At 45.4% G+C, this 20,763-nt stretch overlaps 1 protein-coding gene across 4 annotated transcripts in view; it reads right to left on the bottom strand.

Moving 5' to 3' along the window:
* DOCK1 (dedicator of cytokinesis 1) overlaps nucleotides 1-20,763 on the bottom strand; it is a 458,484-nt gene that overhangs the window by 350,741 nt on the left and 86,980 nt on the right. For all 4 annotated transcript variants that reach the window (XM_081267092.1, XM_081267094.1, XM_081267093.1 and 1 more), the window contains exons 17-21: nucleotides 18,584-18,687; nucleotides 18,044-18,227; nucleotides 14,093-14,190; nucleotides 8,820-8,909; nucleotides 8,410-8,510 (exon numbers count right to left, since the gene is read on the bottom strand). In XM_081267092.1, coding sequence (XP_081123218.1) covers nucleotides 8,410-8,510; nucleotides 8,820-8,909; nucleotides 14,093-14,190; nucleotides 18,044-18,227; nucleotides 18,584-18,687 — 577 coding nt within the window. The remainder of the gene's footprint in view (nucleotides 1-8,409; nucleotides 8,511-8,819; nucleotides 8,910-14,092; nucleotides 14,191-18,043; nucleotides 18,228-18,583; nucleotides 18,688-20,763) is intronic.

Here is a 20,763-nt window from a genome sequence, read left to right as displayed (position 1 = left end):
CCACGAGGGTGTCTGACCGGAACCGCGCGTCCCGGAACCCCCCGTCTCCTCCGACCTCCTCCGGAATTCCCTCCTACTATCCTTCCCCAACCAATGGGAACTCTCCAGCAGTCCCGTAAAGTCCCGTAACTTGAGTCCGGTAGCAGGCCAAGGTGAACAGCGGGAGTCCAGTTTGCATATGAATGTAAATTTTAACATAATCATCTCAGTGGCTAGCTGGCGTCACTTTACAACCAAAGGTGCCATACATCGTATATATGCTTGTGGCTCCTAGCATCTGCCCCCTTCTGTTTAATTAAGCAACAAGCAATGTGGCTAGGGACCGTGCCTGGTAGGTTGTCCAATTTAACATATGGTTCTTACCCGTCATGGGAGAACTGACCTTTAGGCGTCAGCTTCCTGTCTTAGGTTGAATCCACTGTAATCAGAGCAACCCGTCGCTGACTACCGGTCCAGCATTCAGCCATGCTTGTGGATAGGCCTATGCACCAGTGGGGGGGTGAGGTTCTTGCCTCACCTCTGTTGGCCCCCAAATTTAGCCTTGGTGCCAGTGGGGGGGTGAGGTTCTTTGCCTCACCTCTGTTGGCCCCCAAATTTAGACCATCACTAGTAGAAGGGAGGAGGATACAGAAATGCCACGACACCAAGCCAATTGACGGCTCCTTTGGAAAAATTGCGTCACTGGTGACACCATCAGCAAAGATATGCCAGTATTACCACAATAAACATGGGGTGAGCTGGCAAGGAAATTGCATCACTGGTGACACCATCAGCAAAAATATGCCAGCAGTACCACAATTCGGTGCACCAGATGATATTTCACAATGTATGCAACTGATATATAGTCCAGGCAAGTTCTGCAAGCAGTTCAAATTGGAGGAGTCTATCAATATGTCCATATCCTCCCAAAGTAAATCAAGTCCTTGATAGCATTACTTGTTGAGTTATATTCATTGATGCATCAGTTTATACAGTTTACTGTGATAGCTATCATAGAAGCTGTAGTTTGGTTTTATCTCAGTCTTCACTGGAATTGGGATGGAGATGGAAATTCTGGCAATGATGGTAAAGAGACATTATCCTGAACAGAATTATTAAATATAATAAAAAGAAAAGGTGAAAGTAAACAAACAGATCTGTTAAACTCCTTTAAAAACAATCCTTAACAGCCGTTTACCAAATTTAAATTAGTAAACAAACAGATCTGTTAACCATCTTTAACAACAATCATAAACAGCTGTTCACCTAATTTAAATTAAACCATATAAATCACGTGAATAAAGAAAAAATTCGGATCCATTTTTTCATGAGCGCTCCTCATATAAGAAATATGGACATACACACATACAGACATACAACACAAAACAGAAGTGTGCACACAACATACAACACATAAGACAATAGTAAATAAAGGCCTTGTAACTATACTTAGGTGAAATCTCCATTGCAATGTTTAAAAACTCCACAGTCAAAAAAAATAAATAAATAAATAAATAAATAAATAAATAAATAAAAAATAAAACACAGTCAAAAAATAAAACTGATCAGAAAAACATTAACCTAGGTTTGTATGAGCTCAAAAATAAAATAGAACTTTATGATGTGGAAAAATGCAATAATAAAATAGATACTGAAAAAAAAAACCTTGGTTAATCACTGTCGCAGATGTAAGAATAGCCAAGCTGGAGCTCTGGATGTCAGCTGTTATGGATTTGAGTCAAATCATCTTCTTTTTCTGTAGAAATTGTTTTAGTTAATCTCTCTGGAATCCAAATCGGTTGCTGTTCATCCTGTGGGAAAACACAGACAGCGCCCCGATTCCAGACTATCACTGGATCCGGGCCTTTCCATTGTCCTGTTAGAATATCTTTCCAAAGTACCTTAGGCTTATGTACATTTTTGGGGTACAAATGTCTTTCCGCAGCACTAAGTCCCGATGAATCTAAATTTAAAAAGTTTAGAGTAAAAAGGGTTATTTTAAGTTTATCTTTGGGGGATATATACCCCTTTCCAATTCCCTCCTTTTGTTTTAATAAGTACATTTTAATAGTTTGATGAGCTCTTTCAACTATGCCTTGTCCTTGTGGATTGTATGGAATTCCTGTTATGTGAGTAATACCAAATGATGAGCAAAATTGTTTAAAAGAGGAGGAAGTATAACCAGGACCGTTGTCCGTTTTTAACTGTTTTGGAACGCCCACAGTGGCAAAATTTTGTAAGCAATGAGCTATAACATCTTTAGTTTTTTCTCCGGCATGAAGGGAGCCCATCAAAAATCCGGAAGAGGTATCAACTGTAACATGTAAATATTTTAATTTTCCAAATTCTGGCAAGTGTGTGACGTCCATCTGCCAAATATGGTTAGGTATTAGTCCTCTAGGATTGACTCCAAGATTAACTTGTGGTAAAAATGTCACACAATTTTGACATTGTTTTATTATATGTCTGGCCTGTTCTTTAGTTATTTTAAAACGCTTTTGTAAAGTATTAGCATTGACATGGAACCTTTTATGAAAATTTATAGCTTCTTCTATTGTGGAGAAAATATGTATGTCATGTGTAGATTTATCTGCTAGTTCATTGCCCATACTAAGGGCTCCAGGCAATCCTGTATGTGCCCTGATATGACCTATGAAGAATGGATCTTTTCGGTCCCAGATTAGACTTTGTATAGCGGAAAACAAAGAGAAAACAGTAGAGGAAGGGGAAATCCTACCAGCATCTTCAAGGGAATTAATAGCATTAACTACATACTGACTATCAGAAAATAAATTAAATACAGAATCTTTAAACATCATAAAAGCTTGTAATACTGCATTAAGCTCTACCTTTTGAGCTGATTGTTTGGGTACTAAAAATGTAAAAGTTTGATCAGGAGTAACTACTGCTGCTGTACCATTGTTTGACCCATCAGTGAATATATTTGGAGCATTTATGATAGGGGTTTTTCTTGTCATTTTTGGAAAAACTACAGGATGCTTAGACCAAAAAGACAACAAAGGATTAGATGGTAAGTGATTATCAAATGAAACACTAGTTTTACACAGGATTATTGCCCAAGTATTTAACTCATTAGCTAACTCATCAATTTGATCCATAGTATATGGAGTAATAATTTTATTGGGAGAAATCCCAAACACTCCCTTAGCTGCTTTTATTCCTTTGAGTATTAATTGTCCTACAGCCTCAGGATATCTAGTAAGAATAGTGTTAGGGGAATAAGATAAATGTATCCACAATAATGGACCTTCTTGCCAAAATACTCCTGTAGGAATATTTTTTGTTGGTAGTACAATAAATAATAAAGGCAAACTTATATCAATTCTATCCAAATGCATATTTTCCATATATGTTTCAATGATTTTTAATACTTTTCTTGCTTCAGGCGTTAACATGCGGGGTGAATTTGGATCTGATGGACCTTTTAGAATATCAAATAAAGGTCCTAACTCTCCTGTTGGTATGCCTAGATAAGGCCTTATCCAATTTATGTCTCCCAATAACTTTTGAAAGTCATTAAGTGATTTGAGTTGATCTACTCGTATTTGAATTTTTGGTGGACGGACCATGGTTGAGGATAATAGAACTCCTAAATAATTAATTGGAAGATTTAATTGTACTTTATCTATTGCTATCTCTAGATTATAATTTTTCAATAAATTTGTAAGTGTGGCATAACATTCTAGTAATGTGTTTTTATCTTTATGTGCCAGTAACACATCATCCATATAGTGAAATATTTGTAGTTCAGGATTTTGGTTTCTAAGTGGCTGGATTGCTTTATTAACATAAATTTGACACATAGTTGGGCTGTTAGCCATCCCTTGAGGGAGTACTTTCCATTCATATCTCTGATCAGGACCTTCATGATTCAGTGCAGGGATAGTAAATGCAAAATGTGGACTATCCTCGGGATGAATTGGAATTGATTGAAAAGAAACAATCTTTAATATCTATAACTAAAACATGCCAGGTTTTTGGTAAAGCAGACAATTGAGGAATCCCTGATTGAGCAGGTCCCATAATAACCATCTCATTATTAATGGCTCTTAAATCTTGTAATAATCTCCATTTACCAGATTTCTTTTTAATGACAAAAATGGGAGTATTATAGGGGGATACGGAAGGTTGTATATGTCCTTCCGCTAACTGTTGTCTGACCAAGTCATGGGCTACTTGTATCTTTTCTTTAGTCAAGGGCCACTGAGGAACCCACACTGGTCTTTCTGATTTCCAAGTAATTTTGATTGTCTCAGTGGCCCTTTCTGAAAACCCAATTCATGTCTATTTATTTCTTGATCTATTTGAATAGGTGCTGTCATACCTTGTTCTTGTTCTCTTAATCTTTTTTCTTTCCTAAAGCCTTGTTTAGCCCTAGTAGTGGGCGCGTTAGGATTGATGTTATTTGTTAATGTCAATCCTAATTGATCTAGGACATCTCGTCCCCATAAATTTACAGGAAGATGATCCAATACATAGGGCTGTATAGTTCCTTCACATCCTTCAGGATCCCTCCAATCTAATACCATAGCACTTCTATGGGGATTTGTTGCCACTCCTAGGCCTCGAAGCGTTTGAGTGGCTTGTTGTAATGGCCAATGTTTTGGCCATTCTTGACGAGATATTATGCTGAGGTCAGCACCTGTGTCCAGCAGCCCATTAAAGTCATGTCCTTGAATTTTTAATTTTAGCATTGGGCGAGAATCTAAATTTAAAGACAGCATAGCCCAATCTACACCTGTGGAGCCTAATCCCTTGGAACCTCTTTCTACATTACAACTGGAAAATTTATCATGCAGGCTGGGTATTATTAATAACTGTGCTATTCTATCTCCTGGTGAAATTACTGATATACCTCTTGGAGAACTAGCTATAATTTTTATTTCACCTTCATAATCGGGATCAATTACCCCAGGACTTATCATAAGTCCTTTTAGTGTAGAAGAACTGCGTCCCAATAATAAGCCTACTGTTCCTTTGGGAAGAGGTCCTTTTACTCCTGTGGGAATGATTTGAATTCCCATCTCTGGGGTTAGTACTGCTCTGGCAGAGGCGCAGATGTCCAGCCCTGCGCTCCCTCTAGTTTGTCTGATGAGGGATTTAATGGATAATGCGTCCTGGGCACTACCTTGATGGGGCTGTTGGGTTCCTCCATTGCCCCATATATTTGTGGTTTGGGGCCCCGGGGCATTGGGCCCTCTAGTCCGTTTTTTGGCAATGGAGCTTGATACCTTTCTCCACGATATCGTGGGTAAACACTTGGTCCTTGTCCGTTTTTTGATAACGGAATACCCTCTATGGTGGTTTGAGAACGGCATTCATTAGCCCAATGTCTCCCTCTACGGCATCGTGGGCAAATACCTGGTATTCTATTCCTTTGATATCCAGCTTTGTTAAACCCTCCTCTTATGGGGCAACTCCTTTTAAAATGTCCTGTTTGATTACAATTATAGCATGTTCTTGGCCTGGCATCTAAAGCCTGTTGTACTGCTGCTAAGACTTGCCCCTGTTCATTAATGTCTCTACATAATTTAATATATGTGTTTAAATCCTCATGTCTCCATGGTCTAATGACCTCTCTGCAGCAACGATTTGCTTGGTCATAAGCCAGTTGTTTTATAAATGGCATTACCTGTTCTGTATTTCCAAATATCCTAGAGGCTGACTGAATAAGTCTATCTACAAATTCAGCATAAGGTTCATTAGTTCCTTGTATTACCTTAGATAATTGACCTTGTAAGTCTCCATGCCCCTGTAAAGTTTTCCATGCCCTAACTGCATCTACAGCAATTTGTGCGTATACGCCAGGGTCATATTCAATTTGCTGTCTTTGACCTTCATATGGTCCCTTTCCCAATAGCATGTCCATATTTCTTTGAGGGTACCCAGCTTCTGCATTTCGCCTAGCTGTCTCCATGCAAAATTCCTCATTGGCAACCTTCCATAACAAATATTGTCCTCCGTTTAGCACAGATCGACACATGTTAGCCCAATCTGCTGGTGTCATGTCCAAGTTGGTAACAGATTCAACCATGCTTATTGTGAAGGGAGCTTGCGGCCCATAGGTCGTTACAGCCTCCTTTAATTGCTTTATTGTTTTGAAATCTAAAGCACGGTGAATTCGTTGCCCTCCTGCCTGCTCAAGTACAGGGCATGCTAATCTTTGGGGTCCTGCCTCAGAATTCCGTCCATCAACTACGGTAGTTGAGGGCCGCTCAGCGGTAGATGGAGCTGTTGGCTGAGTTACGCCCTCTGGTGATAGAACGGAGTTGGTAGCAACCTCCTGTTGTAATTCTCCACCTGATGGCTGCTTGTCCTCTAAGCTTGCTTTCTTTAAATTCTCCTCTGTCTGACTAGCTTGAGAGACCTTCTCTTTTGCTTGACCTAGCGTTTTTTCTACCATAGTCTGGACCTCTAACAATTTACTTAACAGTTTTTCGGTTTGTTTTTTATTGGATTCTAATCTACTATAACCTAACCCAATAAGGTAGGATAAAACAAAACCGAAGCAGAATGAAACAAAGACGGAGCAGACAATGGTTGTATCAATTTTCTCTTTCTCAGGGCTGAATAACTTCAAACCTTGAGCCAACCATTTTTTCCAGTTCGCCTGAGAAAATTCTAGGGCTAGGGAGCTCGAAATAAAAACAAAATAAATCAAAACAAGAACACATTGTTTTCTGAGAAGGTCATCCATCCTGTCGCCTTCCCTCAGGGGCGAGCAATTTACTCACCTCTAAGCTTCAGGCGTTCCCCGCACGGGCCGCCAAATGCCGCAGTCTTGGCTGGGCACAGAATCACGAGCCACTGAAGCAGGAACAAAACTTTATTTTGAAAAAGCCGCTAACACTCTCCGCGCCAGCGAGTCAAAAACCGGTCCTCCCACGAGGGTGTCTGACCGGAACCGCGCGTCCCGGAACCCCCCGTCTCCTCCGACCTCCTCCGGAATTCCCTCCTACTATCCTTCCCCAACCAATGGGAACTCTCCAGCAGTCCCGTAAAGTCCCGTAACTTGAGTCCGGTAGCAGGCCAAGGTGAACAGCGGGAGTCCAGTTTGCATATGAATGTAAATTTTAACATAATCATCTCAGTGGCTAGCTGGCGTCACTTTACAACCAAAGGTGCCATACATCGTATATATGCTTGTGGCTCCTAGCACTCAACCTCTATCCCCTGAGGTCTTTGAAGAGCTACTCAACACGAAAACAAACTGCCATCTCCACTGGGCAAACAAAACGTTTTAAACAAAAATTTATTAGCCAAAGACTCATAAAAGACAGGTCGCAGCTTGCTCTACACGCTTGAGGACATTTTGCATCTCTCTGCCCACCTGGCGGATCCACCCACCAGCCTGCAATAAAGATGCAGTCGAGGCAGGACAGGAAAGGTCTAGGCACAGGACCAGGTGGTCACCGGCCAGCTTCTGGAGGCAGACCCCGTGTGTGACCTTGAGCTTGAGGCTACGCACAGGCAGGGAATTCAGATTTTAACTACTCAAAACCCAGATGGGATCTGGGACTCAAATCTGTGGACACTAGAAAGAGTTATTTCCAGTGATTCTGTTCTTAAAGAAATGTTGTGAATCTTTATTTTCACCGCAACCTGCACAATACAAACTTAGAAGAAATGCCAATAAATCCCACCAGGAGAAAGCAAGTAACACACCGTAATAACTCTAATGATAATGAAACCCAACAGGGATTTTCCCAAACTCTCTACATGTAATAACCCATTAAAATTCTCAAACAACTCTATAGCCATGTCCCTTTCCACAGACAAGAAGCCTGAAAACCAGAGAGGGTGGTCAACTTGCCCAAGATCACAGAGCTTCTAAGTGACAGAGTGTAGCTGGACTCCAAGACTACAATGTCAACCTCAAGGCCCAGGTACAGCCCAGGTGTGCTGCTGTTCTCTCAGGTACCTTTGGGATACTGCTTGTGCAACAAGAATACAAGTCAGTCAGAGCTGAGTGTTGTGGAGCCACAGGGAAGGCAAGGAGATACACCAAGGGAACAAACTGCATTGTATGCACACCACAGGACCAGCCACCTCCCAACAGGAGCGCATCCATGAACTCTAGTGCCTGCTGGGGACCTGAAGTGTGGCAGACACTCTGTGCCCACAGATCAGCCTCATGGAACATGAACCGAAATCTCCAAAGATAAATGGAAAGTAGGGAGGAGAAGAAGAATTCATTCCAGAACGTTAGGATAATTTATCACGTATCTCTTTCAACAAGATTGTTAGGTCTGTTAAGAGGGAAACAATAATAAAAATTATCCCAGTGAGTTCAAGGTTTTAAAGAGGGAAATGTACAGTCACAGCCAAAAGTCGTACCAAAAAAAGACTCTGAATATTAACCATTCAAGAAAGAGAAGCGCTGGTTTTAGAACAAATGAAAGAACTCACGTGTAGGCCAGCGTTGCGCTAAAGTGTTTCTTAATGTAGGTCTCCAAAACAGGGTTAAAATGCTGGAACTTTCTATCAGCAATTAGTCCAATGATAAAAACCTGTCAAATTAATCAACAATATTTTCGTTCACAACATGATGATAACCCTTCCAGAGCCTTCATCTGGCAGGTCTATGAGAGGAAATGAACTATGACATTTCCAGGCAGAAGCCAGGCCCCCTTCGTGTCTTCCCACCCGACAAGGCGCATGCACAACTACAGTTCCACAAGGAAAGGCACTTCCCGCCTGCCAATGCCTTCCCTTTGACCTGATTCACAAGTCCCTCTTTGAGGGGACAGTGGGCAGCTCCCCCACCCACCCCAGGCCGCACCAGGAAAAGCCCCAGCAGGGAGGGGAAGGCCCCTTACCAGAGCATCAAACACCAGCGTGTCGAAAGTCTCACTCTCCGAGTTCTCCATCATGATGTTGAAGAGGGCATCCAGGGTGTCCTGCAGGAACTGCACAGACACAAGAGCTCAGGGGAGACCGGCCCAGCACCGCATCCCCTCAAACTAGAACCCCACTGCCTCTGGTAAGACCCCAAACACCCCCTGGCCCCAGGGATGCCCATAAAGCACCTAACATCCGTGGATTTTCAGCCATTAGATGCTCAAGGAAAAAACCTCGAGAGTGAATCCCAAGCGGACACGTCACCCGAGGGAAGCAGAGAGGGGCCAGAGCTGCAGACCCCACCCCAGCCCAGCCCCAGGACCCTCCCAGCCCTCGGTCCGGTTCCCATAAAGCTGGTGACCAAGTACTGGGTAGCTACTCCAGGAAGAAGGATCTGATCTGTCTGCACACACTAAGTGCAGGACGTGAGCCAGCGAGGGATGAAGCCACATGGGGTCAGATTCCGCTGAGAACAGAAAGGGCCTTCCACCAGGCAGAACGCCGAGGACAGAAGAGGAGTGTGATTCCGAAGCTGACATCCCCAGCAGTGGGCCAGAGACACACATCCAACCAAAGCCCATCAATTCTAGTCTACTAAAATTCACCAAGAACAGGACCCTGCAGAACAGAGGCACTGGGAGTTAGGAAAAACGAGGCTTCCAGGGTGAGCACAGCAGAAGGAGCCAAGCCGAGAGGGTGGGTAGGATGGACTGGAGGGGGTGGACTGGAGGGGATGGGCTCCTAGTGACGGGTCCTCGCACAGGCAGCATGCCACGGAGTGGGACTGGCATGCAAAAGAACGAACAGGATATGGAGTATAGCTTAAGGTCTGGTGTAGTGACGCCACCTGCTTCACTCTTCCTGCTAAGGACTGCCTTAGCTATTCTGGGTCTCTTATTTTTCCAGATGAATTTCATGGTTGTTTTTTTTTTTTTTTTTTTTTTAGAGAGAGTGAGAGAGGAGAGAGAGAGTGAGAGGAGAGAGAGAGAGAGAGAGAGAGAGAGAGAGAGAGAGAGAGAGAGAGAGAGAGAAAGAATTTTTAATATTTATTTTTTTTTAAGTTCTCGGCGGACACAACATCTTTGTTGGTATGTGGTGCTGAGGATCGAACCTGGGCCGCACGTATGCCAGGCGAGCACGCTACCGCTTGAGCCACATCCCCAGCCCCTCATGGTTGCTTTTTAACAATATTAATTCTGCCTATCTAAAAGCAAACTAGATCTTTCCATCTTCTAAGATCTTCTTTAAGTTCTTTTCTAGTGTTCTGTAGTTTTCATTGTAGAGGTCTTTCACCTCTTTTCTTAAGTTGATTCCCAAGTATTGTATTTATTTATTTTTTGACGCTATTGTAAATGGGGTAGTTTTCCTAGTTTCTCTTTCAGAGGATTCATTACTGATGTACAGAAATGCATTTGATTTATGGGTGTTGATTTTATATCTTGCTGCTTTGCTGAATTCATTTATTAGTTCTACAAGTTTTTTTCATCATGTCAGATTAGACCCCCAACTTCCTTAATAAGACTCCTATAGAGCAAGAGCTAACATCAATAACCAATAAATGGGATGGATTCAAATTGAAGTTTTTTCTCAGCAAAAGAAACAATCAGTGAGGTGAAGAGAGAGCCTACAGAATGGGAGCAAATTTTTACCACATGCACAGCAGATAGAGCACTAGTCTCCAAGCTATATAAAGAACTCAAAAAACTTAACACCAAAAAAAACAAATAACCCAATCAATAAATGGGTTAAGGACCTGAACAGACACTTCTCAGAACATGATATACATCAATCAACAAATATACGAAAAATGTTCAACATCTCTAGCAATTAGAGAAATGCAAATCAAAACTACTCTAAGATTCCATCTCACTCCAGTCAGAATGATAGCTATTAAGAATATAAACAACAATCATTGTTGGGAGGATGTGGGGGAAAAGGCCCCTCATTGTTGGTGGGACTGAAAATTGGTGCAACCACTCTGGAAAGCAGTATGGAGACTCCTTTGAAAACTTGGAATGGAAACACCATCTGACCCAGCTATCCCAAAGGACTTAAAATTAGCATACTACAGGGACACAGCCACATCAATGTTTATAGCAGCTCAATTCACAATGACTTAATTGTAGAACTAACCTAGATGCCCTTCAATAGATGAATGGATAAAGAAATTGTGGTATATACACACAATAAAATATCACTCAGGATTAAAAGAGAATAAAATCATGGCATTTGCAGGTAAATGGATGGAGTTAGAGAATATCATGCTAAGTGACTTAAGCCAATCCCAAAAAAACAAAGGCCAAATGTTTTCTCAAATAAGTGGACGCTGATCCATAATTGGGGGGCGGGGGCGCGGAGCATGGAAGGAATGGAGGAACTTTGGATAGGGTAAAGAGAAGGGAGGGGGAAAATGGGTAGGAAAGATTGTGGAATGAAATGGACATCATTACCCTAGTACATGTATGAAGATGTGAATGGTGTAACTCTACTTTGTGTACAACCAAAGAAATGAAAAACTGGGCTCCATATGTGTACTATGAATTGAAATGCATTCTGCTATCATGTATAACACATTATAACAAATTAATTAATTAGTTTTTCAAAAATTTTTTAAATGATACTGCCAATAAATTTTGTTTTGTATATTTACCCCAATTTTTGACTTAAAGATTTAAAAGGAAAAAAAAAAAACAGTGGTAGTGTGGTAGTGACTGCACACTACACCAGCAACTATGGAGTGGACAGAATAAAGGGGTGGATTTTATGGTCTATGAATATAACCTTGACGAAACCATCACTTTTAACAAGGAAGAGGGCGTAAGGTAGCTCCACAGCAAGAGCATCAAAGGGTGGCTGAATCACATGGGGTCTGGATTCTCCTAAATGGTCCAGCCTATGCCAGTGTCAGAGGTCCTTCCAGACCACACAGAGGGTCTCAAACTGTCACAGCCTGAGATCAGGAAAAAAACTTGTGTTCGGTGTGGTGGAACTGGCCACAGAGGCAGAAGCCTCCCAGCTCTCCTCTGGGAAGGAGGACAGCCCCCATGCCCAGCAGGAGACCCCAGACTCACTGAGGCCCGAGTCTCCACTCTACTCCACTGTGCTGCCCAGCCCCAGGTTATACCAGAACACGTCACATACAAATGGCAGAGAATAAAACCACCCTGACCCAAAGGCTCTCTAGTCTAGACAACAAGGGCTGGGGAAACTCTCGGATCATCTGGGTTTGCACCACCTTATGACCCCATAGCATTTCCCATTATTTCCAGAGTGTAACTCCTCACCAAGGTCAAATCTGGTAACAACCCAATGTTCTGCCAACCGGTTTCCAGGTGCCAAGCCCTGGCTTGCTGGTTCTTGCAAACTCCAAAGGAGGCCGGCCAGTCCCACCCAGACCAGTGACCTGCTCAGTAGCCCAGAAACAGCAGTGGAGGGAGCGGAGCCGCCCTCACATGGCTGCAGAGACCTGTGGTCAGGGATGAGCAGGGCAAGGAGGTCCCCATGTGGAGCCAGAAGACGGCTTCTGCAGGCACCCCTCCCTGTCTCTGAGACCACCCGCTGGGGAAACAAAACTACCATTTCCACTCTCCAGTGGGAATGGGAGACCACTGCTTCAACTAAATATATAAAACCTTCCTCAATCTATCAAAGAAGGCCCTCTCTCTAGGATTGGTTATGAATATACAGAAAGGAGGCCTCCAACAGACGGAACCGAACTCAGGACCTGCCAGTGTCCCTAAGTGAAGCCAAAGGAACCCTGAACAGCCAGAGAATTTCTAAGCCCTGGCCATCAACAGCCAGTGGCCTGGACACTCAGGTCACCTCCATGGGCACACAGAAGACTCTAGGACATGCCAGCAACAGTAGAAGACCAAGTCAGTAGGTGAGGTGAGAAGGCCACCTGGGTACCCGTGTGCACAGGAAGGTGGGAGAGATGGGGAAATCCTTCCCAGGGATGAACAGGCAGAGGTGACAGGACCCAGGGGTGGGGAACAGGATAAGAGGATTCTCCATTTTTCCTGGTAAGCCACAAAAGGTCAACAAAAGTACAGAGAATTCCTGAGGTGACACGGAGTCTTAAAATGAAAGAGGACAAAATTTCATTAGCTGCGTGTCTTCTAAAGTACGTTCACGTACTCTCCCCGTTTCCATTTGAACTGGGGAATTTATAGAACCCGGAGAAGTCTGAAATGCAATTAACATTGTCCACGCCATTGGTAGAGGGCTAGGACTGTGAAGATGATTAAAATTTGTAAGATTAGCAAGGATATGTTTGAATTGTTATACAAGGAATTTAGGAAAGTCGTGCAACCAGATTAATTCATTCTGAAGTTAAGCACACTGCTGGTTAATTAAGGCCATTTTAAGTAATTAATTTTGCAGAGAAAAGGCAGGCTCCCTTCCCTGGCACTTCTCATGGAGGGTGAGGAATATATAGACGTCGCTGCAGAGACCTTTCTCAGGACACCCTGCGTGCTGGTGAGCAGGTAATGTCTCTGATCCACCCAAAGCACACTGGAAATAATAGTGCATATCCTCACAGGCAAGGAAAATCGTTCAAGCACCTCGGCGTGGTGCACGAGAGAAGAAGAACCCCATCCTGGTAGACATACCAGCACCATGAACAATCACAGAACAAGAATCCAGGGTCTGAGTGGTCAAAGGGATCTTGGATCACCCCACTCCATCCCACTGCCAGATCTCAGACACTGAGCAAAGAAGGTCGGAAGAAATGGTCGTACCCAACACACCCCCAGATCTGATGTGTGAGGTGAGAAACAGTCCAAGATCATAAGGAAGAAAATGATAAAATGAGCAAGGTAGACTCGGCACTGTGCTGGGTGCCGCACCACACGGTCACCAGGCCTCAGATGAAGGACCTGGAGGAGGTGTGGGTCAGGGTTACAGGTCACAATGGGCACAGCACATCCCGACATGCCAGATGCGGGCTGTCAGATCTCTCGACAATCCCCCATGATTCCACCTCACGTTAATGAATGTGGGACTTGCAGAGGCCATGTAGCTGTGGCCAGCACTGCACAGGACCCATGAGAGGAGGAAATGGAACCCAGGAGACTGGCCACAGAAAACTCCAGGCTGACCCTGCAGCCTCCCCACGAGGATCCCAGCACACTCTGGCCGTTCGGAGGGGGTGCACTGCGAGTGAACAGGATTATACCCAGAACCCTACGCGGCCATGGGGTCAGCGCCTCCATCCATCAGTGAAGTCCCTAGGCAGGGCCCACGTTACCTTCACCACTTCACCGCCGTCCACCTTCATGAGCTGCCGGAGGTTCTGCTGCAGCAGGCTGGTGTTGGAGCGCCACTTCAGCAAGCCCAGGAGGCCCACTGCAAGCAGAGGGACAGTCAGCTCTGCACCCAGCAATGACCTCATCCCCCTTGCCTCCCAGACCAGGGTCCCCGTCAAATTTTAATAGAAAAATCAACCCTGTTTCAAAAGGTTCACCTGCTTTGCAGCAACACACTGAGTCTATTTGCATCTACATTTACCATGGGGTGGCTTCCGGGTGGAAGCTGTAAGGATGCATTTGGGAGCCTGAAAAGACTGACCTCTGGACCTTCAGGAAGGCAGCTGCAGGGGCCACAGGACCTGGAAGGTGCTACCTGGTAGCTCCTGCCAAGTGGGTTTCTCCGTTGGTGAAAAGCCTTTAGGCTTTCTTTTTTATTTATTTATTTATTTATTTAGATAAATTGATATAGAATAATTCATACCAATTCAGACACTGAAACTGCAAAGCCACCATCCTGCAAGGACCTTGGAGCTACAACAACCCTGTGCCACTGAGGCCACTAGGAGCTGAGCTTCCTGCTCGGCCTCTGGAGCTGCTCGCTGTCCTGACTGTTGTGATTTTGTTTACATCGGGCCCCCTCAGCCTTTTCAACAGAAAAATCAAGGATTACATAGGCTGATTTTTAAGGTCTTAAAGAATTTTTTAAGTTTAAAGGATTTTGTTTAAGACACAAGATGTACTCTAAGGTGGAAAGACAGAACCCACAGCCTCTCTAGGAACGGACCTCTGCCTACACGTTGACGTGAGGAGTGTTACTAATGACCCATTACTTGAAAAAAACGCAGTTAGCCAAGTGCATCTAATTTATGTTCATCAGAAACCAACTTCAGCTATAAAAATCATAACCATTAAAAATAAAAACTTTTAGTTAATACTGAAAAGAAAAAAATATTTCATTTATTTGACCTCACTGCGACTATAGCTGGCAGAGGACAAAATTGAAACCACCAGTGGGCAGCCCCACATTCTCCATGCAATACATATGCCCTGGGCTTGAAGGCAGCAAGCACAGGACCCTGTGCAAGTTAGCTTCCCCTGCTTTCTCATCTGAACAATGGGAACTATGTTGCAAAAATTCCCAGGACTGCCCGTGGAGTGAGCAGACACAGTCAGTGTAAGAAACAGCCCACGACCGGCACAACATACTGACAACAGCATGATCTGGAACTGGAACGGATTCATTCATCATGAAAGTTCACGTGTTTCAATTTCTAACTGAAACTGAAGTCATGGGAAAGGCTTCAGCCTGCCCTGGCATGCTCCTGGTCCCAAGGTTAAAGGCGACTGCCATCTCACAAGTGACAACCAGTTTTCAGTGGAGTCCAAATCATAATCTGATCCTATTCATGGGAGGCTAGCAGCAGGTGAGCTGGGCTCTACCTCCGTACTGCAAACTGGAGAGAAAGTCCAACTGGGCTTATTAGTAGATCACCTCAGAGGAGGAAGAAAGCAGAGCTGCCAGTCCCCAAGGGCCACCAAGTCCCATGAGGCTCTTCCTTCTCCATGCCTTATTCCTGGGACTTCAGCATCGTTTCCCTCTATTTGCACAGTAAGCTAACCGAGCAGAGGAACCACCTCACACTTCTTCTCCTATCTCCCATGGCAGCCAGCATAATGCAGAGGACAGCGGTATTTAATACAAACCTCGTGGAATATTCAGCTACTGCTTTTCCCTAAGTCATGGAACTTCATGGTCACAAATCAGGGCTTCAGAAAAACGACTCCCTCAAGTGAGAACCTGGGACTCACTGCTGAGGCGCCAACTGGGGCAGCTCTGTCTTGCACACACCTGTCATGCCACCATCCCACGGAGGGGCATCGATGCTGGTGTGAAATGAAGCCATGAGACTCCCCCTCTGCTCCTGCGAGCAGCATCACAACGGAATTTCCTTGTTGCCCGGCAACAGCTGCTGCCAAGTCCAGGGCGCCCTCTCCCTCAGTTCCAGGGAGGGAATCACCCTGTGGCCTTGAGATTCAAGGAGCCTGAAGATGAAAGGAGTGATGAACGCCACGCCCTGGGAGATCTCCTGGTTCCCAGGCCCTGTCCAGGGACACGGGGGTTCCCTGTGCTTCTCAGGACATTGTCTTAGGAGGAAAATCTATTCAAGCTGCAAATAACAAATATGCTTTTGGAACACGACCCAGGTGTAAGATGGTGGCTTCCTGCACAGTAATGATGGCAATACACAGCAGCTCGCTCGTCCAGGACCTACTGAAAACCCAAAGCGCCATATACATGGGATGGCAACCCACTGGAGATGCCACACTTGCACTGGGTGAAATGAGCTGCCAATCCTGTAGTCTTCAGGCACAGGGGGACTATTAGGTCACATCCAGAAGACAACATTTGTTGTTATGGGGCCAGCACTGTTGACCACAGGTTCCCTGGGACCATGCCTGAAAGCCCTCTATGCACTCCCATCCTGAGACAGCTTGCTCAGATCTAATCCTCAGGTGAGGCTTTTTATTTGCTCTTGAGGATTCTTGCACAGTCACCAGCGAGAACACTTTAAAATACTCCAGGCAAAACATGAGTAACCTTAGAAAAATGCATCCAAATGGCCTTAAAACATTTGTACCCAAATGTATCTAAGTGGCCTTGAAGTGTCTACTTCCAGTCCCAATCAAACAGCCAGGAAGTGTTTGGAGTGACCTACTGCCCCACACCCCAAGAGGCTTCCTCATGAGACCCATGGTAGGAAAGCATTTCTGCAAACATTAACTCCAAGCCAGAGAACACAGAGCCCAGGACAGGGAGCCTGACAAGCACGTGACACACGGCTGGCATGCCCAACCTGCAGGACACCCCGACACCTCCACCACAGTGTCCAGACTCCACCTGAGGGTTTTAACTTTTGTCCCATGTTAATCCCATTAAGGTCCAAAGGATGCCTGTCCCCCTCACAAATGCAGAACTACTACCGTGATTGACAGACAACCCCAGAGATGCAATGCCTGATAGCAACGGCATTAATAATCACAATCCATATCGGGCAGTTAGGAGAAAAAATTGGATTTTCAGGCTCAGTTTCAAGAGAGCATAAAGTCCCTCTGCACGGCTGTGATATGGTCACATTAAGGGGATGCAATTTTTAAATGAAAGATTTGTGCACAGGAGTCTCTCCCTCCTCCACACAGTGGCAACAACAACGCCCGTGTGCTCTGAATACGAAGCACCCCGGCCGATGGTGGTGCTGCTGGGGAGGCTGGGAGTGGTAGTAATGAACTCTGAGCAGTCCAGCGCCCCAGCCCAGGGACACCAGGCCCCAGCTGATAAGTGATTGAGTGATCTGCTGTGTTAGGCTGAGCGCTGTGTGAGTCAACAAAGGTGCCTTATCTCACATCGTAAGGGGGGCCAGAAAACCAACTTTTTAAAAGAACAATAACTGGGAATTATCTTGATGAGTCGCTGAGACAGGGAAAGATACAAAAAGAGTGGGCCCCAGCATCCTGCCACTCAGGCACCCCTCAGACAGCCCTGAAGGCAGGAATTACTCCCCGTCTACAGACCAAGTTCAGAGGGCACTGTACAAGGTCATTTCCAGGGCTGGCCTAGGACAGGGCTCAATCGTGGGTCTTTGTTTGGACTCCAGATCTCTTGCATTTTCCCTGTGCCATGCTCCCTTCCTCTGGCTGAAAAGCATTCTAAGGAGTCAGTCCACTGCTTCATCTCCCACAAAGGCAAACCTTGGACCAAAATAGGAGTGTGAATTTTAAATCATGATGGATGCCCCCTCCTCCTTCCAGTGCACCAACGTCCATGCGGATCACTGCCTAGGTTGGAGTGAATGACACACACACACCTACAGGAAACGCCTCCACTCCACAAGCAGGCGGGAAACGACTAGGGCTGAAGAGGAAAGATCCTGGAGAGTCCTACCCCGACTCACCATTCTGGGTCAGCTTGGTGGAGCACACCAGTGTGGAGATCTGGAAGGAGTCTTTGCTGATGGTGCAGCTCCCCAGACTCTGCATGCTCTTCCCCGTGGCCGAGTGGCCCTTCTCCTCCAGCTCTGCTTTTGTGGAGGGCAGGCTCAAGTATGTCGCCGCATCTTCCAGTTTCTTGGCCTCGGCCTGCGGGTTTCATTACACAGCATGTCAGACGGCCCTGAGACAGCCAAGTGCGGGCTTTGCCCAGGGTTGTTACCCTTAGCCCTCCTAACCCCACATCTGATGCTAGACATATTTTAGTAATGTCCCTTGTTCCCACAGATCAGTTCATCTCTGCAACCTTTTTATATAGCACTTAAGGTGTTGCCATCAGCTTCTCTCACGAGGGACAAACAAAGGGCTGGTCATCAGAAACGCTCACCTACATAATTACATGTAGCTAGCCAGCTGCTTTTTCCTAACGGTAGCAGATGTGGGTCAGGAAGCCAGAGAGGACTGAGAGTCAACGTGCACCACAGGGCAGGGGCAGAAGAGCATACCTTGTAGACGATCAGATCGTGCTCCCCATCTCTCAAGGTGGTCCCATCGTACCTCATCAGCTTCACGAATGCCAGTGCAAATATCTTCTCTGATTTATCCTTAGCTGCCATAAAAAATCAATAATCATCTTCAATTGTGGTTATGACAAAATAACATTACAACATACAACAAAGGCTACCTTTAGGAAACAATTACCAAACTGTACTGACAGGTGTTAAAGTTGATGGAAAGATACAGAGCAATGAACCAGGTTCACCAATAGAAGACTTCGACACAAAGGGCTGGATGGCCCCCGAAATGAGAGTAAACTTGAAGCAATTTCAACCAAGAGACTATTCATGGAACTGGAAAATGGTAGAATAAAGAGCAGGAGGACCTTGCAGAAGAATGTGCGGAAGAGTCACAGTATTAGAATCCAGGAGTGACCGAGAAATGAAGACAGGGTGACTTTTCACATTAGGCTGCAGAGACCAGGATATTGAACAGGTCCTGGAAACACAGGGCCATCACAGGGCACAGCTACATGGAGGGAAAACTGCTTGGCAATACAGAAATTAGACCCCTACCTCACGTCCCTTCTCAGGTAAACCTCAGATGGACTGAAGACCTGAGTACAAAATTTTATTCCCATGAGCAAGAAAGTCCTGCCCCCCGGGAATCGCACTCGGGACCCACACCCTGCCTTCACTCAAGTCTCTGCTGAATGTCACCTCTTCCAAGGAGACCACACCACATCTAAACCAGCAGCCCGATCATTCCCTTTTCTCTCATCTGATGATGATTCTTATCACTGGCAGAATGTGTGTACACTTGTGCCAGAGAGAATCTGTTCTTGCTTATGGCTAGTTTTTTTGTCCTCTGGGCCCTGGAATGTAAGGGACACTGTATTCTTTTTTTTTTTTTAACTGCTATTTCCCACTGTATGAAATAGTGCCTGGCATACAATAGCTACTCAATAAATATTTGTCCTACTCGGGGAGAGAGCCAAGAACAAACAAGTTCTTTCAGGTCATAAAGAAAACAGAACTTGGTGGTTTAACCGAGGATGACAGAGGTACTGGGCAATCTGACGGCATGGTGGGAAAGGCCTTCCTGAGAAGGTGGGCAGCACATGGGCAAGGTGTAGACCTTCCAGGGAAAGAGAAGGCCTGATGCAGGGGTCTCAGGTGGCCAGGCCTGGCTCGGCAGGCACAGAAGGCCAGCAGGGCTGGTGGGTAGAACAGGGAGAGGCAGAAGTCAGCAGGGCCACATCAGATGGGGACAGACAGGAATTTGCACTGAGAAAGGCATTTGCCATGAATTCCTCAAGTTGTCACCTGAACATGGAACAGAAACATTGAGTTCCAGAGCTAGAAAATACCTCAAAGTACTCATTCAAAATTATCTGTTTGCAGATGAAAATACAGACGTCAGACGGGGAGGCCACACCCCCTAGAGTAGGGCGCTCAAGAGTCCCCTAGACCCCACTTCATCAGGGACCTTGTGCATCTCAGCATTGCTGCAGTGTCTCGCATGCAGTAGGTGCTCAACAAATGCCAGCTAATGGGTGAACAGGATCAACCAACCAAAAACAAAGAGAGAAACAGAGATAAAATATGTGCACTCTAGGAATCAATGAAGTCACTTTCTTGATTGATACCACAACACAAAAAAAAATACCATGTTCAAGTGGTAAAGAATGGCTCTTCCTAAATGTGGGGTGGCTTGAAAAATTACACAGGCCTCCCTGAAAGCACCCAGGGCTTAGAAGAACAGCTGATGGCACCGGTCGGCAGACAGCTTACATGGAGCCGCCCATGCAGTGGCTACACCTTCACGTCCAAGCACAGGTGCTGCTCAGGACAAGCTCGCCCACCACCAGATGAGCTGAATGGCTTCTTCCACAACACAGAGGCCTGCAGAGCCCAGCAGGAGACCGCGGGCTGTGGGGGTGCCCCATCCCCATCCCCAGGGCCCCACTCGGTCAAACCCACCACATTCTACTTCCGGCTGGGCCCAGCACAATGTCCACTGTTGTTCATGTGACTCAAGTGGACGATCAGGGAGCCAACAGGCTACTGGAAAGGGTCCTGTCATCGCATCAGCACCAAACTTCCCAATCCAACCACCAACCCGGGCATGAGAAATCCCATCGCCCCCTCCTTCTGCTGGGTCTGCTCTACAGCAAAGGGCAGCCGGG

This window comes from Spermophilus citellus (genome assembly GCF_964194105.1).
Source record: "Spermophilus citellus genome assembly, chromosome: 15".
Lineage (NCBI taxonomy): Eukaryota > Metazoa > Chordata > Mammalia > Rodentia > Sciuridae > Spermophilus > Spermophilus citellus.
Note: the sequence above shows the minus strand (reverse complement) of the source record. Positions and strands in the feature narration are given on the sequence as shown.